At 32.5% G+C, this 26,692-nt stretch overlaps 1 protein-coding gene across 4 annotated transcripts in view; it reads left to right on the top strand.

Annotated features, from left to right (window-relative positions):
- LOC145252815 (neuronal acetylcholine receptor subunit alpha-10-like) overlaps positions 1–26,692 on the top strand; it is a 979,766-nt gene that overhangs the window by 515,538 nt on the left and 437,536 nt on the right. For all 4 annotated transcript variants that reach the window (XM_080112788.1, XM_080112784.1, XM_080112787.1 and 1 more), the window contains one exon: positions 11,346–11,455. In XM_080112788.1, the coding sequence (XP_079968914.1) occupies positions 11,346–11,455 (110 nt within the window). The remainder of the gene's footprint in view (positions 1–11,345; positions 11,456–26,692) is intronic.

Below are 26,692 nucleotides of genomic sequence, written 5' to 3'. Positions count from 1 at the left end.
CTAGGTGTCCTTACAGAGGCCAGCACTAAAGATCAGTCACACAATTTCAGCTAACTCAGAGTAGGTCTGGTTAGTGCTTTATCTATTCGCTCTTTTCATCATCATTGATATTTCTCGGCTATTTGGTATGATGACCACTTATGCCAGCAATTGTAGTTGACTTATCATTTCACAGTTTAAATTTACTTAGTTTATTTATACTTTTGAGTTAAAAAATGTAGAAAGCATTAATTTTGAAAAGCTTTTCGTATAAAGTATGTAATACTAACAAATGCAAAACAAATACATTAATAATACATTAATATATATGATAATACAATAGTGCGCGTGTGTGCGTTTTTTTTTGTTAGTATGTTAAGCTTACATCTTTTTTCTTCAGAGTGACTGTCGTTAAATTGTTATGACCTTCCATTTCTTGTAATAAATAAATTTACCAAGAATTCTTCATAAGTTTTGGTTTCGATTTTAATTATAGATTATGAAACTAAAGCCATCGATAGCTTTTTATGAATTATTGTACTAAAAATTCTTCACAAAATTATGTTTGCGTTTCGATTATGGCTAAAGTAACTTGTTATATATATATATATATATATATATATATATATATATATATATATATATATATATTCTTATATATAAGGATCGATAGGAAATTGACACTATAATAATATGTACTAAATCTGCATAAATTAAAATATCATATTTTGCGCATTTTATGATGACTGGGCTACGTAGGGTGTCCCTGTTAGCTTAGATACATACTTTGGAATTTTAATAAAAGAGCTATTATAATATTGATGCTGAAGGTTTACAGACTACGAACGTCAACATGTTACATATAAAATAGTACCTTGTGGAATTTACAATCGTTCCGTTATTTTTTTTATTATTTTCTTTCGTAAGTTTTTTTATAATAATAATGAATTTACAACAAAATAATAGAACAAATGAAAATGAAAATAAACACATTTATATAACTAAAATTATCAAGTAAACGAGAACCAAAAAATGATGCTTTATTACAAATTAAAATAATTTCACAATAAATAAACATACACCATTAAAATACAAAAGGGAATAAGAAAATAAGAAAATACGAAAATAAAAAGAAAACACATCATGAAAATAAAGTCAATCGTATATAAAAATAAGAAAGAGATTATGTGTTTTTATATTGAAAAAGATTTTAACATTAACAAAGTGCATTACTTTGGAAAATGTGTTTTGCCAACTCCTTAAAGTTTTTTTGTTTCGTAATTTTTAGATTTATTTTTTATTTCCTGCTATTTTAGGTCATCAATTGGAACAATGATTTCAATAACTTAAGAGGGCGTCAGCCAGTTGATCGATTTATCGTTTTTTACATTTTAGTTCTAAAATAAAAGCTTTGTGCACATATTTAAAATAGCAGATTTTTTTAAAAAACTATCAATGTTGATCTCTTGGAATATACACATATAAATATAATAAAAGAAAATGTAATAAAAAATATATATATATATATATATATATATATGATTAGTTTTTTTTTAAAGAATTCCAGCAGAGTGCTCAATTAAAAGGAAAATCCAAATTGTAAGAGCGTATTTATATTTCTATATATGACGAATATTGGCTGAAGAGAGCTTGATAAGGATACCTTAAACGGGCCTTATTATCGGGCTTGAAACCGACGGTACCAATGATCTGTCTCAACTAAGAGACGAATATTGGCTGAAGAGAGCTTGATAAGGATACCTTAAACGAGCCTTATTATCGGGCTTGAAACCGACGGTACCAATGATCTGTGTCAACTAAGAACTTTCTGTACACAATATATATATATATATATATATATATATATATATATATATATATAATTTTTTATTACATTTTCACCCCAACCAAGGCACTTTGCCACTTTGATGTAGGGGGCTACTGTCAGGGACTAAAGTTGCAGCGGTACTATGTAGAGAGTTAAGCAGCAAGATGTTTGTTCACATTATACTTGAACTTCTGCACGTCAGTACAGTTGGGGAAGCAGGAAACCCGAAGAGAATTCCAAAGTCCTGCAGTTCTGGGTAAGAAGCTATTAGAGTAAAAGGCTTTCTTATATCCAGCGATCTCAACTGTATTGGGTTGGACTTCGCTGCTTGTCGAGTTTGTCGGGGGCATTTTCGTCGAGGGGGTACAAGAGCTTGTAGCATCCTCTATTAAAATACTTGCAAGACAGGCAGAGCAGTGCAACATTTCGTCAGTTGGACAGTGGCTGAAATTTAGATGACAGTTCGGGACCTATTATTTTGGCAACTCTCTTTTTTGACACTGTCCAGGAGCGAGAGACTAGTAGCAGATGCGCCACCCCAAATGTGACAGCAGTACTCCATATACGGGCGAATTTTGGCTTTGTAGAGGTACATGATACTTTCAAGCGTAAGTTACTTTCTAGCACGATAGAGGGAGCCCACTTTTTTGCAGCAACGTTCGCAATAATCTCGATGTATCTATTCTAACTCATGTTTCCTGTGAACGTAAATCCAAGGAGCTTGAACGAAGTGCTCGCAGGTAAAGTATCTCTAGCAATAACTATTGGTGACTGGTAAGGTTTCATGTAATTATTAAAAGAAACGAGCTTTGTCTTGGCAGCGTTGAATGTTAACATTTATTTTTTACGCCATTCCACTACAGACTGAAGGCCTTCCTCCAGTGTTTTGGCCATTACCTTTGATATGCATAGAGCATGTGGTGTCGTCGGAAAATATGCCCATCTCAGAGAAAATTTTATCAATATATATATATATATATATATATATATATATATATATATATACATCAAGAAGCATGAATGAAAATTGTAAATTAAAATATACATGTGAAATTTACTTTTCGATAGAATATCTAAGAAATGATTATTAATAAATCCTTATTCCGCGGAGATTAAAACCTTGCAAAATTCTTCTCGTTGGAGGAAAGAAATATGTTAGCAAATTTATCCATAGAGCTTCACGAGTGCTGATTTTGGCATTGTCTGAAACTGCAACAAGATTATAAATTGTATATAAAAAATCAAGTAAGATGTAAAGATCTTTTTGAATAAGTCAATATATAATATCAGGTTTGCAACGAAGTTCTTAACTGTTTAATTCTGATGAACGTATGTTGGTTCAAACAGAAATTGACTGATCGAAATAAGCGCGATCAAATTCAACACCCTTTTCCCAACGCAAACAAGTGTTTGTAAAATAATACGTCATTTGTAAATCAAATTTTTAAATTCCGAAATAACGTTGTTCTCAAAATTATAGTATTGACACATCGTCACTGATAAAATTGAAATTATATTTCTTTATTTCGTTAGTCAGATTGTTTGCCTGACCTTACCCTGGATTTAGTTTAGCCATAATCGTCTTGATCAGGAATGAACTCGGCACACCACATATCCTCATGATACCCTCCTGCGTGACAGTCAGCCTCCCAGTCTTATTCCTTACAAAGTAATGATTTACCACGTTCTCACTTCGCTTGGATGTGGAATTAAATTAACAGACCTGTACGGGGAGCTTATCAGGACGAAAAGAAAAGTGCCATCGACCTACTATCCGATGGTCAGTATAGAGACATGATCAGTAAGAGAAGATGGCTCTCCTCTCGGTCATGCCTCACGACCCCACGCCCGAATCTTCCCAATGCGGGATTTGACTCTCCAACGACATTTTATAATTTATCAGCAGTGTTTGGACACAAGTTATGTTCGCTCGCTGGATATTGCTTGGAGACGGACAGTGAATCAGAATTGATGTCAGTTGTTGTCAATGGTTATAAGTGGAAAATTCTAACTCCAAATGAGAATATATATATATATATATATATATATATATATATATATATATATATGTGTGTGTGTGTGTGTGTGTGTGTGTGTGTGTGTGTGTGTGTGTGCCTATAAAAGTGAACGTGCCTGTGGATCTGTCTGTCTATCTGTGTGTCTATCTGTCTGTGTACATTTCCCTACGCAATAACTATGCCAATTTTAAGTCTACAGACTCGATATTTGATATACAGGGTACTGAGATTTGGGAAAATCGATGTCATCGGTTTTCGCCCAGAAATTTCGCGATGATGGGACCAAAGTTCAACGAGTTGACCTTTGAAAACTCTACCAAAATCCTCCGACAATTGTTGGCCTAAACACTTGACATTTTAGATATAGGTTCCTTGGATATGGATCTAACTTAATAACTTCATTCGGGCCGAAAACAATAAATGTTAAGGGGTCATAATAGGGGACAAAGTTTTAAAAAATTGATCTTCTGTTATAAAACGAATATAATAAGGAATATTATACATCGTGTAAAGGGGATTTCCTCAAACAAAAAAATATTCTTTAATGAATTAAAAAATATAAATTAAGTTTTAGTAAATAATCAATTCCCAAACTCTCTTGTAGATAAAAAAATAAAACTAGCCATTAGCAATTTGAATCAAATTGGTAACATCCTAGAAAATTATCAACCTGTTAATATATATTACCGTAAACAGTTATACAAGAACTCCAAAATCGATGAAAGTATTCTTAAAAATATAATCCATAGATACGTGGCTCCCAATAATAATAAAAAAATAAAATTTATTATATATTATAAAAAGATACATAACACAAGCCTTGTAATGAAAAACAACATTTCGCAAACAAATGACCTGTTGGAAAGGACCAATGTATTTTACAAATTTAGCTGCCCAATAGGAGAGTGTATCTCCAATATTAGTAGCTACATTGGTTCAACAACTAACACATTGTCGCGAAGATTGACTCTCCACCTCTCTGACTCTCGCTCAATATCACAACATTTGAAGGCGCATGTCTGCTATCATTCGGAATTTCGAAGAATTATGGCAGAAAATACAGGAGTATTGCAAAGTGAGAGAAATGATAATAATATCTGAGAAGAGCAAGGTTTAGTAGGTGTAAGATTTTTTTTCTGTGTTAGGGTGAGGGAATAGGGAAGGTAGGTATGAGTTTTAGAAGTCTAGCTAGAGACAGGTTTGAGACAGCCACATGACAGACATAGATTTATCTGCACGTGTCTGATGTATCCGCTCACTGGTCTTTAAAACTAAATGAACTAATGTATATTAGGTAAGTAAGGGATGGGTGTGACTTTGTTATTTTCGGCCAAACCTCTGAAATCGGTTTCATCTTTTTCATCTCTGTATATATAATTAGATCTTATGTATCCGTATGTATAATTTTAAACATAAAAATAGCACAAATAATTTATATATATATATATATATACATATATATATAAAATACTGTGTTTGATTCATATTGTTACTATTATTGTTTTATGATTATTTATTATTCTTATAAGAATAGTAAAAACGATAACATTATGCTATCTAATCTACATATGTGTTTCTGGTATCTAATAACACACGTGTGTATATTAGCTGACAACTCCGGAAAAATATTTTTTTTCTCTATGCAAACTTTGGAGAATCGTATGGCCACAAGAGAATGATAAGGACGAATGAAATATAAATTATTCCAGGTGGATTTTTAATTTAATCATTAATTCTGGTGATTAAATAACTATACAGTTGTCAAATAAATAAATGGATGCTTTAAAATAAGTGTTACAGAAGGTGTTACTTATATTTCGCCGTGGAAGAATTCGCCACTAGTATCCAGCAAGTCTGTCGACATGTCTTTAACGGTTTATTTTTTTCCGTAGAACTCGGGGGGTTTGGAAGCAGTTACGACTCGGCACAAGTCAGGCTCTCTTTGGAAAGTGTTGGATATTAGACCGGACAACAGCTAATGATCTTGTTAAAAACAGATTATATTATAAACTATTGTTTAGAGAAATAAAATTGATGATTGAAATGTAAAAATAGTTTCAGCTAAAATGTTTACAAAAATTATCTAAATATTAACAAAATATGGTAGATGGCCTTGAGCAGTTGGCTACGTGTCCATTATGTCACGCGTTATTGGGACGTGTCGTTGGATGACTTACGTCACATGAACTCAGAAATAAAACGTGCCATTTTGAGGATGATATATCGGAACTGACATGTCAAAGATTAGAGATGAGAGTCGGGAGGTTGTCGACAAACCCTGCAGGCGTGTATTGGTACGAACTCCGAAATCCTGGAAGCGACGCTAGACGAATACAAGTATGTAGTCACGTAAGGCAGCTTAATGAAGCTTGCTTTCCGGGCTGTTGGAAAACTGCTTCTGTTGTACCAGTATTCAAGAATTCTGGCGAAAGGACAGACCCATCAAATTATCGCCCCATTAGCCTCCTCCCACTTTTTGCCAAAATATTTGAGACCATAATTAACCATGCTCTAGTCCATCATCTTACAGATGCTAAACTACTGACTGACAAACAATATGGATTTAGACGAGCCCGTTCCACAGCAGACATCCTCACTGTGATCTCTGAACGTATATACCATTCACTGGACAAAGCGGGGGAAGGCAGAGCGGTAGCTCTAGATATATCTAAGGCTTTTGACAGGGTATGGCATGAGGGTCTCCTCAGTAAAATCAGATCATACGGTATCACTGGTAGAATACTTAACATAATTAAATCCTTCTTAGATAAGAGAAAAATCCAGGTAGTCCTCGACGGTCGCACATCTAAACAATATGATATAAATGCGGGAGTGCCCCAGGGTTCTATCCTTGGACCTCTATTGTTCCTGATATTCATAAATGACCTCCCCGACAACATTGCCTCTGAGATGGGTATATATGTTGATGACACTACACTCTATGGCAGACACGACAGGAAGACGAATGAACACATTTCTAAAGAAATGGCAGAAACACTAGAGGAAGACCTCCAATCTGTAGTGGAATGGGGACAAAAGTGGTTGGTCGCATTCAATGCTGCCAAGACTAAACTAGTTTCATTCAATAATTACAAGAAACCTTCTCTACCACCCATAGCAATGGCCAACGACTCTTTATCTGAGAGTCCATCTTTCAAACTCCTTGGCCTAACGTTCACAGGAAAGATGAGTTGGAACAATTACATTGAAGGCGTTGCCAGGGCCGCTGCGGGAAGGGTGGGCTCTCTCTACCGTGCTAGAAAACTACTAACACCCGAAAGTATCCTGTACCTCTATAAGGCCACCATTCGCCCATGTGTGGAGTATTGCTGCCACATCTGGGCTGGTGCATCTGCTACTAGTCTCTCGCTCCTTGACAAGGTTCAAAAGAGAGTCGCAAACCTGATAGGCCCTGAACTGGCATCTAAGCTTCAGCCTCTGTCCCATCGACGAAATGTTGCATCCCTCTGCCTTTTCTACAAGTATTTTAGTGGTGAATGCTCTGACGAACTGCAATCACTTGTGCCCCCACGACGCGAGCACCCTCGACAAACCCGACAGGCTACTAGATCCCACCCCCACACTGTAGAGGTCCCTAGATGTAAAATATCTTTTTACTCCAATAGTTTCTTCCCCAGAACCGCAAGACTCTGGAATTCCATTCCAGGTCCCTGCTTCCCCAACAGTACTGACGTGCAGAAGTTCAAGTGTAACGTGAACCGACACCTTGCTGCCCAAATCCCTACATAGTACCCCAGTAGTTGTTGCCCCTGATAGTAGCCCCCTACACCAAAGTGGCAATTTGCCTTGTTTGGGGTGAAAATGTAAAAAAAAAAAAAAAAAAAGGCAGGCTCATGAGGAACCCTGAGACAAATCTGAAATAAATTTTGTATGTTTAAAATATAAATTGTTGTCCTGTGGTTCAGAATCATCATGTAAATAAAAGTTTCGGGTATGTTTCATTGATCTGTTGTGTTCGTATGCTATACATTACACAAAACCCAGCAGTTGAAGACAAATGACTTCCGGAAGAACGAAAGGCATTTACGACGAAGATGATTATCGAGGGATTGTTACGCTAATAATCAGAACCAACTTTATTTTTCTCAGCTGTCAGCCATATAACTAATAACCGGGCACATGCACATGTTTTTTTTTTCTGAACGCCTTATGTTCCTACTTCCGACTGCCAGAATTTGAAAACAATTGCTGCACGCATTGTTTTTTACTATATTTCAACTCCATTTAATGGCTTTTCAAAAAACGGATGTAACCTTTTTGACTTTATTTTTGTAAAAATAAGTTAATAGTAGAAGCAAACTATATATTATGATATATGTATGGTTTTAATGATACGCATAAATTCCGTTTGGTATGTTATAAAAATACAGAAAAGCTGCAGGCCCAACATATTCTTTAGAAATAATTTATTTTATTATAAAAAAAGATGCAAAAGCAAGGATACTGCAGGTGGTCTTGGGCATCTTCTGATATGAATAAAACGAGGCAACCCATTGGCGGAAAGAAACGATATTTTTACTGACATTATATTTTCCTTTAATTTGACTACTGTGTATTTTCTGAGTTTTGAATCGACACACACATACATAGACAATCAATTATCTTTTATATAACAAACGTTACGTATTTGACAACAGAAAAATATCGAGTACTAAGACTCATGGAAGGGTCATCATTTATAAGGAATGTCACGCAACCAATCAAACGTCGTTGAAGTCTTCAATCCGTTCAAAGTTTTGCAAGTTTTGATTACGGTCAGTTGAAACATTTCAATGGAGAATGGCTGAGCATTTAAACTTTCAAAGATGATATCTTCAGCTCTTCAAAAGGGTGTGTTGGTCAGGGCAGTCGATGTGGGATGTTGTTTTGAAAAGCGGAGAACGAAGCTGACTGAGTCGGAAGGGTCACATTTTGTTTGGACTTTGATGGACGTTTGAATAAAGTGACTTCGACCGTAACACGAACAGTACCTGTCAGAAATCCCGCTTTTTCACCTATCTAGTCTAGATTTGACGTAATACTCTGACCTCGTCAAATGAGACTTAAATAAACAAAGTATTAATAAATATACGAATAAGTAGATACGATATATAAATACATACGGATACAGACTATTTTTTATCCAAACAATCAGATATAGAAGACAACTCTGTAAAATATAATGATACTGTGAATAACATATTAAAGTTATATATTTATTAAAATACGAAATGAATGATATATATATATATGTATATATTCATTTATATATTTATATGTTACACTAATCATATATATTATATGAATTTTATATAAATAGTTATTTACATACATATTATATATATTTATTTATATAGGGCTTATACTAAGTATATAAAGTATATTGAATTCATATGGATTTTTATATATATATATGTTATATATTTTATATGAATAATATATGAATATATTTTATTATATATATGTTATATTTATAAAATTTGTTATAGTTATAAATTTTTTTGGCAGTAAAATAATTTAAATCCTATATATATACATATATATATATATATATATATATATATATAATTTGAAAGTATAATTTTATTTTTCTTAATTTAAGATTAAAAATAGCTTTTAAGTTTTTTAGCTTTTAAGTTAGACTAATTATCCCGCTTGCGCCCTTTAAGTAAAGAAAATATGACTAATTATCCCCCTTGCATTATTCAATTATACCAACAACATTCGAAATATAAAACGTAGCGTCTTTAAATCAAAAGTACGCTAACGGAAACAATTTATTGCACGGGCGTCCCCCCCTTTTAAAATTCATCATTCAATAAGGTGAAAAGCTATAGCAAACATCTATATGAGTATTTTAACCATAGTTCCTGATTTTAAAAGGCGAAACATTAAAAGGTAAATCTTTGTACCTATATTTTTATGTATATACCTGTATATCTATGTATATGTATGTATGTGTCTATTTTATCATATATATGCATGTATATATTTGTAATGTTGTACTTAAAGCTAATTTATAATTTAAATTCAAATTTACATTTTACTCTATTTCTTTTCTATCTCTAACCCATATAAATTTTCTTATCAATTTTAAATCCAGACCTTTTATTTCAATTTTTTTCAGATACATCTGCCTTACTTTTAATGCTAGGTTTATTTATAGTGTCTTTTAAATTTAATAAAAACCCTTCAAAATTGTCTGACGAGGAGACCTTGTTTATTAAAAAACTATATGTAATAATTATTGTCCGTAACTTGATGTCTACGACAATAAAAACACTGTTTTCCGAAACGATCGTACAGATAATTGATTTTGTTGTTGTTTTTTCTTATGAAACGGATTTTTAATTTTTAATTTGATTATAATTTGATTTTTAAATTTTAAATTATCCATCACATTACTTACTATTTAATTAGCTCTAGGATATTTACCTATCGAGCTTATTATATATCTAAATTACAACGAGCACTTTTTATTTCCTGTATTTAAATTAAACTAGTAATTTCACTGTTACATTGAAATACACTCAGCTCTTTAGACAATTGTTCTAATCTCCTTTAAATTATATATATATATATATACATATATATTCATTTACTTAATTACTTACTTGTATATATATATATATATATATATATAAATATATACGAAAAGCACATTTTATTGATTGTCGATGAAAAGCGCATTAATTTTCACGAAAAAAAAAAAAACAATGATCACCGTATATTAAACATTAGAAATTGTATAAAATTGTTTTTAGCTTTTGTCTCGTATCACTGTAATCGGATTTAAAATCAAATAAAATAAAGAGATGAACGGTATATTTCAATTATGACGATCATAAACTTTTCCTGCGTTTTTTTCCAGTTTATTAAGATGCTTTTAATTAAAAGCATATAAACGAGATGTCATGATTAATTGTTAAGCATATGAATTACTGCAAACCATACTATAATATTCTACAGTCTAAAACACTGAATCCATCGAAAACTATATTTAAGACATCCAACTAAAACTCTTGTTGCCAAGACGACTAGCTAAAAATACGATCGTTTACGGGATTTTGAATTATTTACATCATCATTTTATATGATATATTTACGACCCTCTATATAGCACAGCTGTTTTTTGTTCTATCATGTAATGTATTCAATATAAAAACAAACAAGCCAACTCAGATATTTAAACTCATACAGATGATAGATCTTTGTTAAAGTTATTCAGTAGTGATTATAATGGATGCAACTCTACATATTGTGAACGTTTTTGTAGATCGCGTAATAATAAACCAGAACTGGTACTTCTATCATCACGCTAATATATTACATTGTAATACGTGTTCAAATGTCATTATATGATTACAGTATGTAACAGGTTGTGCATGTATATCTTTATAAACATAATTTTATGATTTTTATTTATGAAACCTGATTGTACTAATGAATATACCGTTTCAGATATTCAATTTTTTTTATTTAATAAACAAAATTCTATTTCTTTTTTTCTTTATATTCAGGCATGGATAGATCACCTCCTTAAGTGGGACCCAAATGAACATGGTAACATTTCCAATATCCGTGTACCTTCAGATAGAATATGGTTACCCGATATCCTCCTATACAACTTGTAAGTTTCATTCATTTTAAATTTTCTTACGGACAATATGTGTTTCTTTAATTTTTGTCATATCTTCTCTATCTCTTCTCTTCTCTATATAAATAAAATGAACTCATTTTTCCCGTCTGGTTTTGACATTAATAGGATTAAAAATCAAGATATTTCATGCAAATATAATATGCACAAACGGCAGAACAATATCTGAGGTGTGTTATAGGCTTATTATTTCTCAAATTCCTCGATAATCTTAGATTTCTATACTTTTTCTGCTGAGAAGTCACGGCCAAAATCGGTTAAGATCAATGGAAGTGGTAAAATATTTTCTCTCTAATAAATTCCTCCTCCCCCTGCCACCACTTAACACCGTATGGGGATCGTTCACAAGGAACAGTTGAGAAGAGAACACCGGTTTGGCTTCGTAGTTCTTTCATGTGAAGTTATTTAAAATCACTAAACTAAGCTGCAGTGCTCTGTGGCGTAGTGGTTAGCGTGCTGGACAATTCACATTATATTTTCACGTTCGTGCCGACCTACCGTAGTCGTTTTTTTTTGTTTTTTTTCCTAAACAACTGGAATGGACTTTTCTTGGTGGCCGAACTGTTAACGTTGCAGATGTTTTTTTTTTTTTGTTTTTTTTCACACTTTATTTTCCTACTTTTACTCATGACTCCGGGTTTGATCCTTCCTACTTACCTACCATAACATTTTTAACCCCCCCCCCGTCCCGGAAACAAACACTCGGGCAACGCCGGGTACCCCCGCTAGTCTATAATATATTTGAATCTGCTTATCACGATATCATATGAATCTGAAGATTTTATTGTTGGCATTGTTTTCACCGATTTTTTTTCTAGTCAGAACACTTTCTAAAAAGGTATTTAGTACGATCCAGGTGAATATTGCAAACAACATAATTAAAAATGATTCTGGTTTCGACATTGGAACCCGCTGGTCGTTAGTCCGTTCCGTTTTCAACTAAATCGCTGTACATATCGTTTGAAATTGGTAATAACAATAGAATGGAGACGCATCCACCAGATTTGAATCTGGCTACAACAATATCAATCCAAGCTGAAACCACCGAGCGGACAACTATATAAATCTATAACTAATTGGTAATACGTCTTGCTTCTTTTACAGAAGAAAAAATAATAAATATCGATAAAGAATGACAAGGGATTAGAATTTGAAGTTAATATTTGTTAGCCTTTCCTACAAAAATCTAGCTTTATTTTACATATTAAGCAATTGTTATATCAACATACAGGGTTTTAAGTAAAAAAATTGAGGAGCTGTGGAGAAAGCAGCGGTGCCATTAAAAGGAGCGATCTTTTTGCGCTCAAGATTTCTTTTTCTACATAGTCACTATCATTATCAATGCATTTTTGCCAGCGATGAACGATAACTGTGTATGGATATCCGAAGCATGATTTGTCAGTCAAGGGGCGTTCAAAATAAAATCTTTTAATTTTCAACTCAAAAAGTCGAAGAGTTACGAAGACGGGAGTGGCACCGTTAACCTAAACGATCTTTTGTACACAAGAATTTATTGTTCTGCAAAAACATTGCCCTTCTTAAGCAGATTTGTCCCAAAAATTCAATAAGACATGCATTCTACTAGCTCGCGTTTCTGATAAAAGTTGATTTCTTAAATCATCACATCTTCATTAAGAGTAATAAAGAAATAAGATGATGATGTGATCAGTTCAATCATTATAATGATTCGATGTGCAAATCCATCTGATCCATTTTGGTCGGAAAAATAATGCTGCATTTAAAAATTAAATAAAAGTCTTCATAAAACAAGAGCACTAATCGAGGGTTAGGGTTAGGTGGAATATGATCTTTGCATTCAAATGCCTAACTATCTGTTTTCTATACATCCCAGTGCATTTCTATCTATATATTTATCTATTTAGCTATCTTTGTGGTAAGTGCAATTACCATTTTTGAACAAAGTTCAACTTAAATTAGTTTTTTTTTTTATTAAAAAAATGTAAGAAGTAAATGGATGAAATAAAAAAAAAATGGGAAGCTGCACTAAAAATGTTATTGAAAAAAAAAAAACAACGAAAGAGACATGAAAAATAACAGAAGGGGGCGGGGGCAGTGTAGGTAGGTGATTTCGTGGAAACATGTCGGTCGCCATTAAAAACAAATTGAAACCAAAAACAAATATCAAAAACGAATTCGAACAACAATGGCGATCAAAAGAAATACATTAACAAACGGAAGTGCATCAAAATACGTTGTCGGAAATTTTTTTAATTTTTTTCTGCATCATTTGTTAAAAGAACTTTTTTAGTTTAAGTTTTTCTTTTTTCATTCTGGGATATATGTATGTATTGTTTGGCTTTTTTCAAACTTCCGTTAAATCTGCAAGAGCTTCTGGTCTTCGATTTATATAAGCTGCAGGAAAACAAACACATAATTATTGAAAGCAAGAAAAGAATTTTATTCGATAGGTTACCCATTGAGAATCAAATTTGCAAAAACAATAGTATTATTGCTTGTGGTAATATTAACTTTTGTTCAAAATTGTCGTGCAGTTTTTTTATTCTTCATTTTCCTTGTGGTCTTTATTAAGAAAGGAGAATAAAAAGAAATACTGTGACAGACGGACAGAGATAAAGATATGCAGCACTTCAAATTAAAATCGTCAGAGCAAACGTCGTTCATGCTACGAATGAAATTTTCTCATTTCAAACTTTTGATCTGCAAAACATTTTGCACAGGCCTTACATAAAAAATGTTTAAACGCTATTATTTTGCTATCCAAGTTCCCGGGCAATGCTACACATCCCTGCTAGCTAGCAATAAAAGGTGTTTTGATATGAATTTAAACGGAGCAACTTGACTTTATCACCATTATCTCGATCGTACATCCTGTTATTTCGGGTATGAACGGAGGATAAAACGTCGCGAATGACGTCAGAGTCACGCGAGATGTCAATTTCCCGTTTCATGGTGTCGTTTGAAATTTAATCATCGCTATGTAGTGTTGTAATTGTTCAAATGTTATGTGGAATGTGAAGATAATTGGGGGATTCTTTGAATGGTTTTGGAGGTCACATATTTTTTCTTTTGCATTTTTATTATTATTATTTTTTTTTTTAGTTAATTACTGTTCAAATTAATTTATTCCCTTTTCTTCGCTCTTCCATTATTTTTTATCTTTTTGAATGCAAAGGATCATTGTTGCGGCTCCTATTCAATCGAATTAATAAACAATATGAAGGTCGATTGGTTTATCCCAGCAACCATTCACAGTAAAACATAATCTTTGTTCAAAATACACGGATCTTCTAAATATTTGTACGTCTTCCTAGTATGCCGCATTCTATTATTATCGGGTATCCCTGAATTCGCAATATTGTTTTGATAATAATATAATAAATCTGTGGATCTGTGATATATTTTAAGAAAATATAGTATAATCTCTAAATTATTTCTGTATTATTCTAGTTTTCATTTTAATATGCAGTGCTAAGATTGATTATGTTTCTTGCTAAATATTTCGCTATAAAAAAGCACAACTAGACTTATATCTTTTTTAAAATTTTTATCATTTACATTTTTATTAAATTTGTTACTATCTCGTGATGGTTAACACAACATGGATTTCATGTATTACCACGGTAAAATCAGAACCTTTCGTTACAGTAGATTTGCTAACAAAGTCACTAATTGGTATATCAAATTTCAATGGACTTTATGGACGAGGCACGAACGCAGACCCCACAATTTTTATGAACCACCGTTTTGCCAGATCAAACATACCCATTCCTGTGTCTCGATACATGTTCTATAATTATATGTAATCAGTTTTTAAAAATAGTCAACCATATAGGAGCCTATTCGTGACCAGACACACACATATACATTCAGCTTTATATATATATATATATATATATATATATATATATATAAAATAAAAATTACAATTAAATTTACCGAAATGATCCAAGATGGTAAAATCAAAGTATATTATAAATATTACAGAATTCATATTTATAAAGTTATCTCAGCCAGATGTAAAAGCTCGATAAAACCAAATAAGAGATAGAGCTTGAAGTTATATACTTGGATTTAACCATCACTGGATTATTTATCTTCCACCAGACTATCCATTCATGTGCAATCACCTTTTTCTTCACCATATTCCCTCTGCTTCACTTTTTTTTGTTTTCAAGTAAGATCTTTGACTTACTTGTTGTTTCATCAAATACTTTTGTATGCAAAATCCGATCCCGCATTTTGCTAATCCCTACCCTCTGATGAGAAGGAAAGTATTTCTTCGAAACTCCGCGGATTAAGGACTATCCACTTATCTAGTGTTTCCTTTTCAGATTAAATATGTTTTTAACTCATTTCAAAGTTGTTTTAACATGTTTTATTAACTGTTTGCTCGTATATATATATATATATATATATATAATATATTTATATATATATTTATATATATATATATATGACTACTTCATGTAATCACAAATTAATATACGAAACTATAAATTTATGCGTAAATTTTCAGTATTTACTTCAACAGTGCTCAATAGATAGGTAGAGCTAGGTATTAAGTTATAAGTATGAGCAATTCCATGGTAAAAATCAAATGAACAAGAGAATGAGTTTAACGAAACACAAACGCCAACAGCGAAAGACAAAGCAGTAACAAATAGTAAAATCTTATGCAATTGCAGAGTTATAGTAAACTTCCCAGTGATAATTAAGTGCCTGCTGATTTATTTTTACACAGATGTACGAAAAGAAACGAAATAACCAACGATAAAGCAATGTACACGACGAAGAAACCAAAACACAGAAATCGTACTTGTACACGTATGATAGCATCCAGATTTTCTAATCGTGGAACTGTTTCCCTGCTGAATACAAGATTCTCCTCTGAAAATCAGATGTAAGAAATATTTTTATGGAGAGCACTGCCGGGCCATGCCAAGTACACTAATTGATTATTATTATTATCGATTCGTTTTCACAACGAATAAAATAATGATTATTTTATTCGTCATGTTCAATCTCCTCATAATATTCGTAATTAAACATCTCCGAATAACTTGTAACTTAATGATTCATTATAATAAACAGGTAAAGTTGGAATTGATCATGCGTCATAAACAGCCGAACTTATAGGAAATGCACCAGGAAAGAAATACAAATTATGAGCTTAATACTAAAGTATAATCTACTAAAAAAACATTCATCTTGAGGTTGATGTAGGCATTCATAAACGTTCGCTACAACTAAGTTAAAATACAAAATAATTTGCAATTGTAGTTTTGGGTCGCCAGTGTTTAGAATTCAACATCAAACCCCAGAAGGGTGTATCTTAGAAAACTGAAGTCTACCAAGGGGCCTATCCACTGCGCAACGGGTTCGCAAGAAAGATTCCGGGGTTCAACAGAATAAATTCTCGAATTTGACAAAATACACCTGAAGAATTCTTAGGTTAAATCGATACAAACATTGAGAAAATAGCACTAAAGACGAAAACAATACGCCGAATTATTCAAATTCTCCGTTAAAAACATCAGAGCTAAACACTAATCATTAATTAACCAACCTAATATTTAATTGTAGCATTGAAGAAAATAATTATCCTTATATTTATAAAAGTGAGATTCTCAATCTTTTTTTTTACATGGGTGTCACCACTTATCAAGGCCCAGAGGCCACTCGAGGATAAGGGTTAAATCTATATGCTAAACGATTTTTTTTTTAATCCTAAAACTTGAAATATGGTGTATAGGTTATTCAGCCAATGAGAAACTCTTTAATTGGTTTTCATATGAAACAAAAGGATGATAGCTGCTAAGAAGTTGAAATTTTAAAAAAATTGGTACGTCGGGCGGTCATCGGATTTTAATCGGTTTATAAACTGTTACACGAATACGCTTGCGTGAATCGTGATCGTGTACATGAAATATCCCTTATGCAAAGAATGGGTAGGATTGAAAATAACATTTAAAAAGCGTGTCAGAATGGCCAAATGGGTAACTTACTTCACTCAAGGTCTATAGCTCTTAGGTTCGATCTAAGCTCGAGTATTTCTTTTTTTTCGCTTACAAGAAGTGAACCGTTTAGGCAAAACGTAAAACTCGCGTGAACATCTCTTAGTTTCTTTTCCATTTGTTTTTTTAATTTCATTTTTATAAAAGGAATTAAACTTTTTTTTTTATACCCACGGTATTTTTGTTTATAGTAAACAATTCTGCATTAATTAAAATATAATATTTATACGTATTTTAAGACTGAGCAATATCGAGTTGCCTGCTAATAATTATTAAAACAAAAACATGCAAGAAATAATGAAATGGAATATTGGGAGAGAGAGAGAGATATGTTTTATTACAATTGTATAAACAATTTATGTAGACATGCTGTAGTTTGATCTGTAATCGTGACCCTCATACTAATTTTCTTAGCCGTTATAGTCACTTTTGACGAGAACGTCAAGTCCAAACACTTTACTAAAAATAAGTCTTATCCGCGCCCTCAAATTCGAAACCTTATAGAAGACGACACATCTTTGATCAACGGACCAGATTTTGGATTGTTTATATATATATCTATTCTGCAACAAGCCATGCACATCATATACTAGAAGCAACACTAATTAAAGTTAAAAAAAACAAATATTAATACAGTGAATTGAAATAACAGCGATGACAATAAGAAATGCCCATAAAGGTAACATGTTTGAGTAATGTATTTAATATCACGTCATTTGATGATTTATTGAGTAAAAAGGCACACTTCTATAATTTTACCCAAATTAATTAAGTTTATTTTGCCGGATGATAGCTCCAGACGATTCTGCAAGTGCACAGTCGAAAAGTGATAACGAAAGCTACACCAATCCATTATTGTCTGAAACTTAAACTAATATGAAAATGATCAAACCTGAAATGCGTAGAGAAAAATTGTCTATAAAATACCTAAAGAAAGAACTCTGCCTAAATGTATACAAATATACACATACATAATGTCATCCACATACAATACTGTTTCATTGTATCACAACTCATCAGTGCGGCTAGACATACACCTTCACCCAGCCATGGATCGATCCTACACCGTCGGACTGACAGATCTCACCATTGGACCACGAATGATTGTTGTAAACATTTCTCCTCGAGTGTATATTAAATCAATACACCCCCATCGCAAGAGTGTTCTAACTATCAGCTTGTTTACAACCAAATTAGCAGTGTGCTTCGCTTAACAGATTAAATAAGCGTTGGGTGAAAATATATTTACCAAGTGCTTAAACCCATGTATATATATATATATATATATATATATATATATATATATATATATATATAACTAAGGGAGTAGTCACCAACAATGTGTATTTTTTAACATTATTTTATTATTCCGTGTCTTGGTTATTCATTGAGAATTATGTTTGGATCATTGTAATAATGTTTTCAAGTCATTGAAATCGTTTTTAAGCGCGTTGTAGACGTTCTGTGATGCGTCCTAGTCAGAAATTATTTTCAAATGTGTTGGAGATGTAAAAATGGCGATTTTCGTAGTTAATTTGAAGTTTTTCCAAGGGGTGGAGGCTTGTAAGTGTTTATTATTCATTGGCATGCTCAATATTTATTGCTCTTTTATTGGGCTTGTGAGGGAGACCGTTGACCTGGCTTTTTCCTAATGTTTTTTTCCTTTTCCTTTAGGGTGGGGTAGGGTGTGTGTGTGTATGTTTGTGTGTGCGTGTGCGCGTGTGTGTACGTGTGTGTGTGTGTTTGCTTTTATTAGTTTGGGAATGTGTATATTGTTTTATAGTATTTTGGGGTTATTTGCTTCTTTAGGTCGTTACTAATGGGTATGTGTGGGTAGGGGGGACTAGCTCTTCTGAAATAAGGGTAGGGGTGCTTTCATTCTATTTTGATATTTATTTTTTGGATTCATCACCAGATTCACTTCTGAACTGAACAGAACCTAATACCATCACACAAAAACATGAAATGTAAGGTACACTCGCATGCACACCCATACACATACACATATACACACCCACACATAAATCAGAATCGACACATTAAAACACACACACGTGCGCGCATACAACCACACACAGACATAACACCCCTATCTCTAATACAACACACTGAACAACACCTACTCTACTTAACCTCGGAACCAACAACACTAGGAAACACCTAGAAATATAGTATAATATCTGTTCCAACACCTCTCTTCCTCCTCAGTCAGTGGAAGAGAACCCCCTCATGACTGAAACAACTATCATCCCTTCTATCATCCCCCTCCCATACCTATACCCCTCCAATGCCCCCCTCTGAGGAACAAAATCTTCCCCACACTAGGAACCGATCCTGGGGTTGCCATACTCACATGGGGAGACAAATAAATAGAAACATTAAAAAATCCCCTATTTCAAATACACCCCTCTTTCTAAACAAACACAATATAAGGAATACCCGAAAAGAATAAAACCAAAAATTACAATACTAAAATCCAAGAATCCAAAAAATAAATATCAAAATTAAATGAAAGCACCCCTACCCTTATTTCAGAAGAGCTAACCCCCCTACCCACGCATACCCATTAGTAACGACCTAAGGAAGCAAATAACCCCAAAATACTATAAAACAATATACACATTCCCAAACTAATAAAAGCAAACACACACACACACGCACACACGCACACACACACACACACACACACACACACACACACCCTACCCCACCCTAAAGGAAAAGGAAAAAAACATTAGGAAAAAGCCAGGTCAACGGTCTCCCTCACAAGCCCAATAAAAGAGCAATAAAAATTGAGCATGCCAATGAATGATAAACACTTACATGCCTCCACCCCTTGGAGAAACTTCAAATTAACTACGAAAATCGCCATTTTTACATCTTTAACATATTTGAAAATAATTTCTGACTAGGACGCATCACAGAACGTCTGAAACGCGCGTAAAAACGATTTTAATGACTTAAAAACATTATTACAATGATCCAAACATAATTCTCAATGAAAAACCAAGACACGGAATAATAAAATAATGTTAAAAAATACACATTGTTGGTGACTACTCCCTTTTTTAAATATACATCTTTCTTTCGTTGAAATTTCTTAACCCATTTTATATAAATATATATATATATATATATATATATATATATATATATATATGTATAACTACTTCATTTATTCACATAAATTTAATATACGAAAGTATAGATGCGTAAACTTTAAGTATTTACTTCAAAAGTGCTCAATACGTAGGTAGAGCTAGTTAGTAATTTATAAAATATATATGGCGATTAAGCTACACTGAATATTCTGCGTTTCATCCAACTATAGGATTCGTCAGGCTTATGCGCATATATATTTTATAAATTTTATAAATTACTATATATATGTATATATATATATAAGTATATATATTTTTATTTTTTTTATTTTTTATTTTTAAATACCTAAAAGCATAAGTGTTTGATCATTTCAAGAATCTCCAGTGCATGAGGGTCACGATTACAGCCGGCCGGGAGATTCGAACCCCGCCACGAAGGCATCTCTGACCTTATTAGCAAGGAACAATTCACACTGCCAACTTCAACCAGGAAAAATAATGTTGAAATTTAAGCATTTATTTTTTTAAATATCGAGACGTTCGTTCGTAGAGATCTAATGATTAAAGTATCTTGCTCGGCGCATGCGAGCCTAAGAAACCAGTTTCATTTCAATTTAAATTGCAATCAAATAATATATATATATATATATATATATATATATATATATATATATATATATATATATATATATATATATATATATAGCGAGAGAGAGAGAGAGAGATAGAAGACCTATAAACCTTGAGACCAGTACCTTACGCATTTGGCCATTCTGACACGCTTTCCAGAAAATATTTACAACCATACTTATTTTTAACATAAGGAATGTTGACCATCTTATAATTTATTCCTTTAATTCAGTTGACTTTTAGAATAATTGACATTATTTCTTTCGTGGCACAAAATCACTTAATTATTATATCAAATACTTAATTAATATATCAATTAAGTGATTGATTTTGCCCCACGAAACAAATACTGTCAAGAACTGTAAAAGTCAATTGAATTAAAGGAATAAATTTTATGATGGTGAACATCATACATTTTTTAAAATAGTGTTTCGTCACTTACTCTCAATATTGCTCTGTAATTACATTGCGCTTCTTAAATAACGATTGGTATATATTACAAGAAAATATATCTCTACAGATATATATATATATATATATATACATATATATATATATATACATATATATATGTGTATATATATATATATATATATATATATATTTTCAGACAGATATGTTAAAAAGGCATTGAGTTTTTTGCTTGATGGTCTGTTTTTTTTGGTAAATATGTGTAAAGTAACGTGGTATAATACGGTTTTGTCTTTATGTGTGTGCGTGTCTATTTCACTTGATATTTTATTCCCTTCCCCAATGCTATGAGGTTATTTATCATATCTCACTCGTTTTTCACCATTCGAAGAATTCTGTTTGCTCTCTCGGGATATTTCCTCCAATCTACGCGATTACACTAGACCATAAATTTCCGAGAACTGACTATAACTACTTAGCCCATACGAGCAAGGCGTCATGCTCGCCTGCTCCAACGCGATGAACAGCAAGATGACCTCAGCGCCAGCTCTTATTCATTAGACGCGTGTTTATCGGAGATTTGCACTATCAACTATGGCCATTGCATCATTAAATGATAAATAGAAAATAAGTGGAAATAAAAACATTTATTAAAAAAATTTATATCTTTGTATTTCTATCTGTTTATGCATTCATTAATTTATCCTAGACTTTCCAGATAAACCCGCAACACAGTACACCTTATTCAGTTTAATTAAATAATTACAAGAGATACAATAATATTGTCTGAACCGAATGGATTAACTTTGTAAACGTTTAAGTATTAAACAACAATAACAATAACAACAATATATATATATATATATATATATATATATATATATATATATATATATATATATATATATATATATATATATATATATATATGTTTTCAGTTGCACTTGCGGCTGGATTCAAACAGGGCCGATTTAGGATTGCGCAAATTTTGCCTCATAATTACACGAGCAGTTACGAGGGCCATGTAGTTAGGGCTGGGCTTAGGAAAGTAGTTAACGAAGCCGTGAACTCCGATGCAGATGTATGTAGATTGGTCTCCATGCGGGGATCAGAGAAGTATACAGCTAGCGTCAAGCACCTAGACAGACGCACCCTGAGGTCTACCCGGGAGATCTGCGAAGAATCCCGAGAGCATTTCCAAGAGCGTTTCACGATTTCCCTGTCCACGAATTTGGAGAAACTTCAAATACCATAACCAACTCATGTTCATTTGTTCCTGCCTAGAATTTCAGCTCCATATAGACGGCGATTTGGTTGTTTTCGAACACAGTAGGCGGTCTACCACTTAGAAAGGGGGGGGGTGTCTCACTAATATTTTTTTAAAAATATTTTTTTGATTTTTCTCCATTCCCAAGACAATAAAATAAAATTAAAAAAAAGACTTTTTTATAAAATGTCATGTTTACGTGTTTATTTTATTGTTTATGAAATCAAACAGACACACTCTCTCTCTCACACACACGATATGATTTGGGAATCTTAGGTATAACGACCCCGGTTTGCTTGGGACATTATGGTGAATGAGAACTTTAGCTAGGATCAACTATAGACAAGCAACGGTACAGTGACGAGGGTGACCATAGACACTTCCTCCCCAATTTATGAGTGACCTTGTGCCTGATTTTTTGTTTATTACTGTCTTGTTGTAAACTGTTCAGAACAACTAAAATATATGTAACTCAAAGTGTAGTATCTGTTCTGATGGTTGATTTAAATTAATTTAATTGGTCAATATCGAGCAGCCCTTCGTACTGAGACAATTATTTTTTTTGATACTACGAGAATGCCAACTATTCCTCTTCTTTTAGGGGAGCTGGCTTTCCTCCCCACATTGAAACCGGCGTTGTGTCACATTTGCTTCGAGGGGTAGCAAATAAATATATAAATAAATAAAAAAAGTGTGTATAAAATGAATACACACAAAAATAAATTCACAGGAATGTGGATATAAATCTATCTATCTATATCTATCAATCCAATATCTATATATATATATATATATATATATAAATTATATATATATATATATATATATATATATATATATATATATATATATATATATATATATATAAGATTGTGTATTTCTATGGAATGGAAAAAAGACTAACAAGTATTTCCTAATAATACAAATTCCTCATAGTTGTTCTCCTCCGAAAATATACTGTCCAATAAGTAGGAAATGATTTATTGAATTTAATCTCATAGCGTCTGATGTCCCGAAGGATTGCTGAAGAGAGACAGTCGATCCTCTTAAAGTAGTAGACTCACTATTCTCGCCAAGGTATTTACGTTTCATTTCAGTTAATGTTATTTCTTTTTTGTAGTGACTTTTTGATACTTCTTTCAGATGGTCTCTGTTATTGTTACCGGCCGGGCATGGTAAATTAGGACGGCTGAGAAAAAAAAAATTTAGAGGAAGGCCGTTGACCAAATCTCTTGCTCAACCATTAAAATGAAAAGAGGAAGAAAATAATCTACTTTTGTATTTATTGATGCATTAAAAATTAAGGAATGGCTCTTCAGAGATTATTTTTTGTCGCGCGTTCAGAAGACTTTTTATAGTTATGACATTGAATCTCCCATATATATATATATATATATATATATATATATATATATATATATATGTGTGTGTGTGTGTGTGTGTGTGTGTATTTTATTTTTTTATTACCGTTCCATTTCTGTAGAGTCTGTTAGACCGTAAACACGGTCCAAGATCCTAAACATATGTGATCAAACAGATAAAACGGTAATAAAAAAAAATAATACACATATTTGCTCTGCAATAGTATTTAGTACTCTCTTCAGGTTTTTACTAATTATCAGTTTTACCATATATATATATATATATATATATATATATATATATATATATATATATATATATATAAAGTGTGATAAGGTTGTGGGAAATTTAATTCAACTTTTTATTTAAAGAAAGAACAGCAAGACACAATTTACATATTAAAATTATACACACACAAACACACACACACACACACACTCGCCCGGACACATATACACATCTATCTATCTATCTATCTATCTATCTATCTATCAATCTATATATATATATACATATACATATATATATATATATATATATATATAGAGAGAGAGAGAGAGAGAGAGGGAGGGAGAGAGAGAGAGTGGCAAACAAACAAAAGTACAATAAAAATATACTAATTTGGTTTTGTATCTTTTAATCGTTTTCATACTACACATACACACAGACATATATATTTATATATACATAAGTACACACACACACACATATATATATATTTATGTATATATGTATATATATAGAGATAGAGAAAGAGAGAGAGAGTCCGAGAGAGAGAGAGAGAGAGACTAATATAAGTACACATATAATGAGGTTGAGTTTTGTTTACTTTCTGACATTGGTAGTAAATATTATCTTTTCTATTTAAAAAATTGTTGCTACGAACGTCTTCAAGTTGCTCTATCAAATAAGGAGGCTACTTATATGAATGTTTACTTATTTGCATATTACTAAAAAAATGTTGCGGTTTCTTATTGGACGATTGGTTTTATTTAATTATTCATTATTTATTTATGCTGAATTCTATTTATACATAGTTTTTACATTCTGCATGGTTACAAAACAATGGTTGAACATCTATATATAAAGATGCATACAGATGTAGATAAAATATAAAGAAATTGACGGAGTTGATCGTAATTGAGAAGACAACATTAAAGCTGCAGAGGAAAGAAAAGACAAACTGGACGTAAATCTATTGGAGAGAGAGCCCGAGGTTATATCGAGAAAGTTTCGTTCATCCACTGAGAAGTCGATTCGAGTTCACAAAGTCCTAAAGAAGCAAGTTGATAGCATACAATCAAACAACAGTTAACAATGTTCCAATGTGGTTGTGGCTTAAGGGGAATGACATGAACGGGACAGAGCGTCCGATGTCAAATTAGACATAAATGTCATTGACGTTAGAGAAGTAAAAGTAAAAGATAAACGTTGCAACACTCGTAGTTATCTGGTGCAGAGACCAGGAGCCAGCACCAGACCAAGTGCAATCTTCCGAGGATAAGGCGCCCAAACTAATTGGCACGGCATACTCCTAATGATGGCATGATTCCCGATGATCTGAATGCAGCAGTTGGACTGCTGGGGACAAATAGTTATAGCACACGGAAATATTTCTGTGATATTGTCAGTATGTGTATGAAAAGTCTCTACCCAACTTCTCTCTCAATATTTTGACAAAAATATTAACATTTGATACATACGGTATTTCCATTTTGTTTCGCTGTTATCCTGTAAAATAACTGACAAGAGATAAAAAATTAACAGAAAAACATTAACCTTTGCCTGTTATTTTGCACACGAGGTAATTAAAAGTTAAAGCTTCAGAACGCTATTTTTGTGTAAGTATAGATTAAATTCATATACTAAAAGATGATTCTAGAGAGGTAGTTTCGGTTTCGCTTCTAGCTGGTGGCATACCAGCATTCTTTTATTTACATTTGAAATCAATACTATACATTGAGTGCAATATAACAATCAATAGTGAATTTGCTCTATAAATTAAAAAGAGAATATTCATGAATTAAAATACACTATCTATGCGCATTTAATGATCAAGTAACGAGAGGCTGCCTGATAGTATATATATATATATATATATATATATATATATATATATATATATATGATTAGTTTTTCTGTTTTGAAAATGAAATCCAGCAGAGTGCTCAATTAATAGGAAAATCTGAAAAATAAGAGCGTATTTATATTTTGCATTATGTGTACAGAAATTTGTTAGATGAGACAAGTCATTGGTACCGTCGGTTTCCAGCCCGATAATTAGGACCGTTTTAGATATCCATATCAAGAACTCTTCAGCCAATACTCATCTCTGCCATCAACTGGTCAAAGCACAGACTTATGGCAAAATCCGAAGCACTAAATAACTAATACCTATCGTTGAAAGTTTTAGTTCCGATTCAAGTTGATGCAACCGATGTAA

Source organism: Euprymna scolopes, chromosome 29 (assembly GCF_053919585.1).
Source record: "Euprymna scolopes isolate OS-2025 chromosome 29, ASM5391958v1, whole genome shotgun sequence".
Taxonomy (NCBI): domain Eukaryota; kingdom Metazoa; phylum Mollusca; class Cephalopoda; order Sepiida; family Sepiolidae; genus Euprymna; species Euprymna scolopes.
The sequence above is the reverse complement of the archived record's forward strand: the minus strand, read 5'-3'. Positions and strand labels throughout refer to the sequence as shown.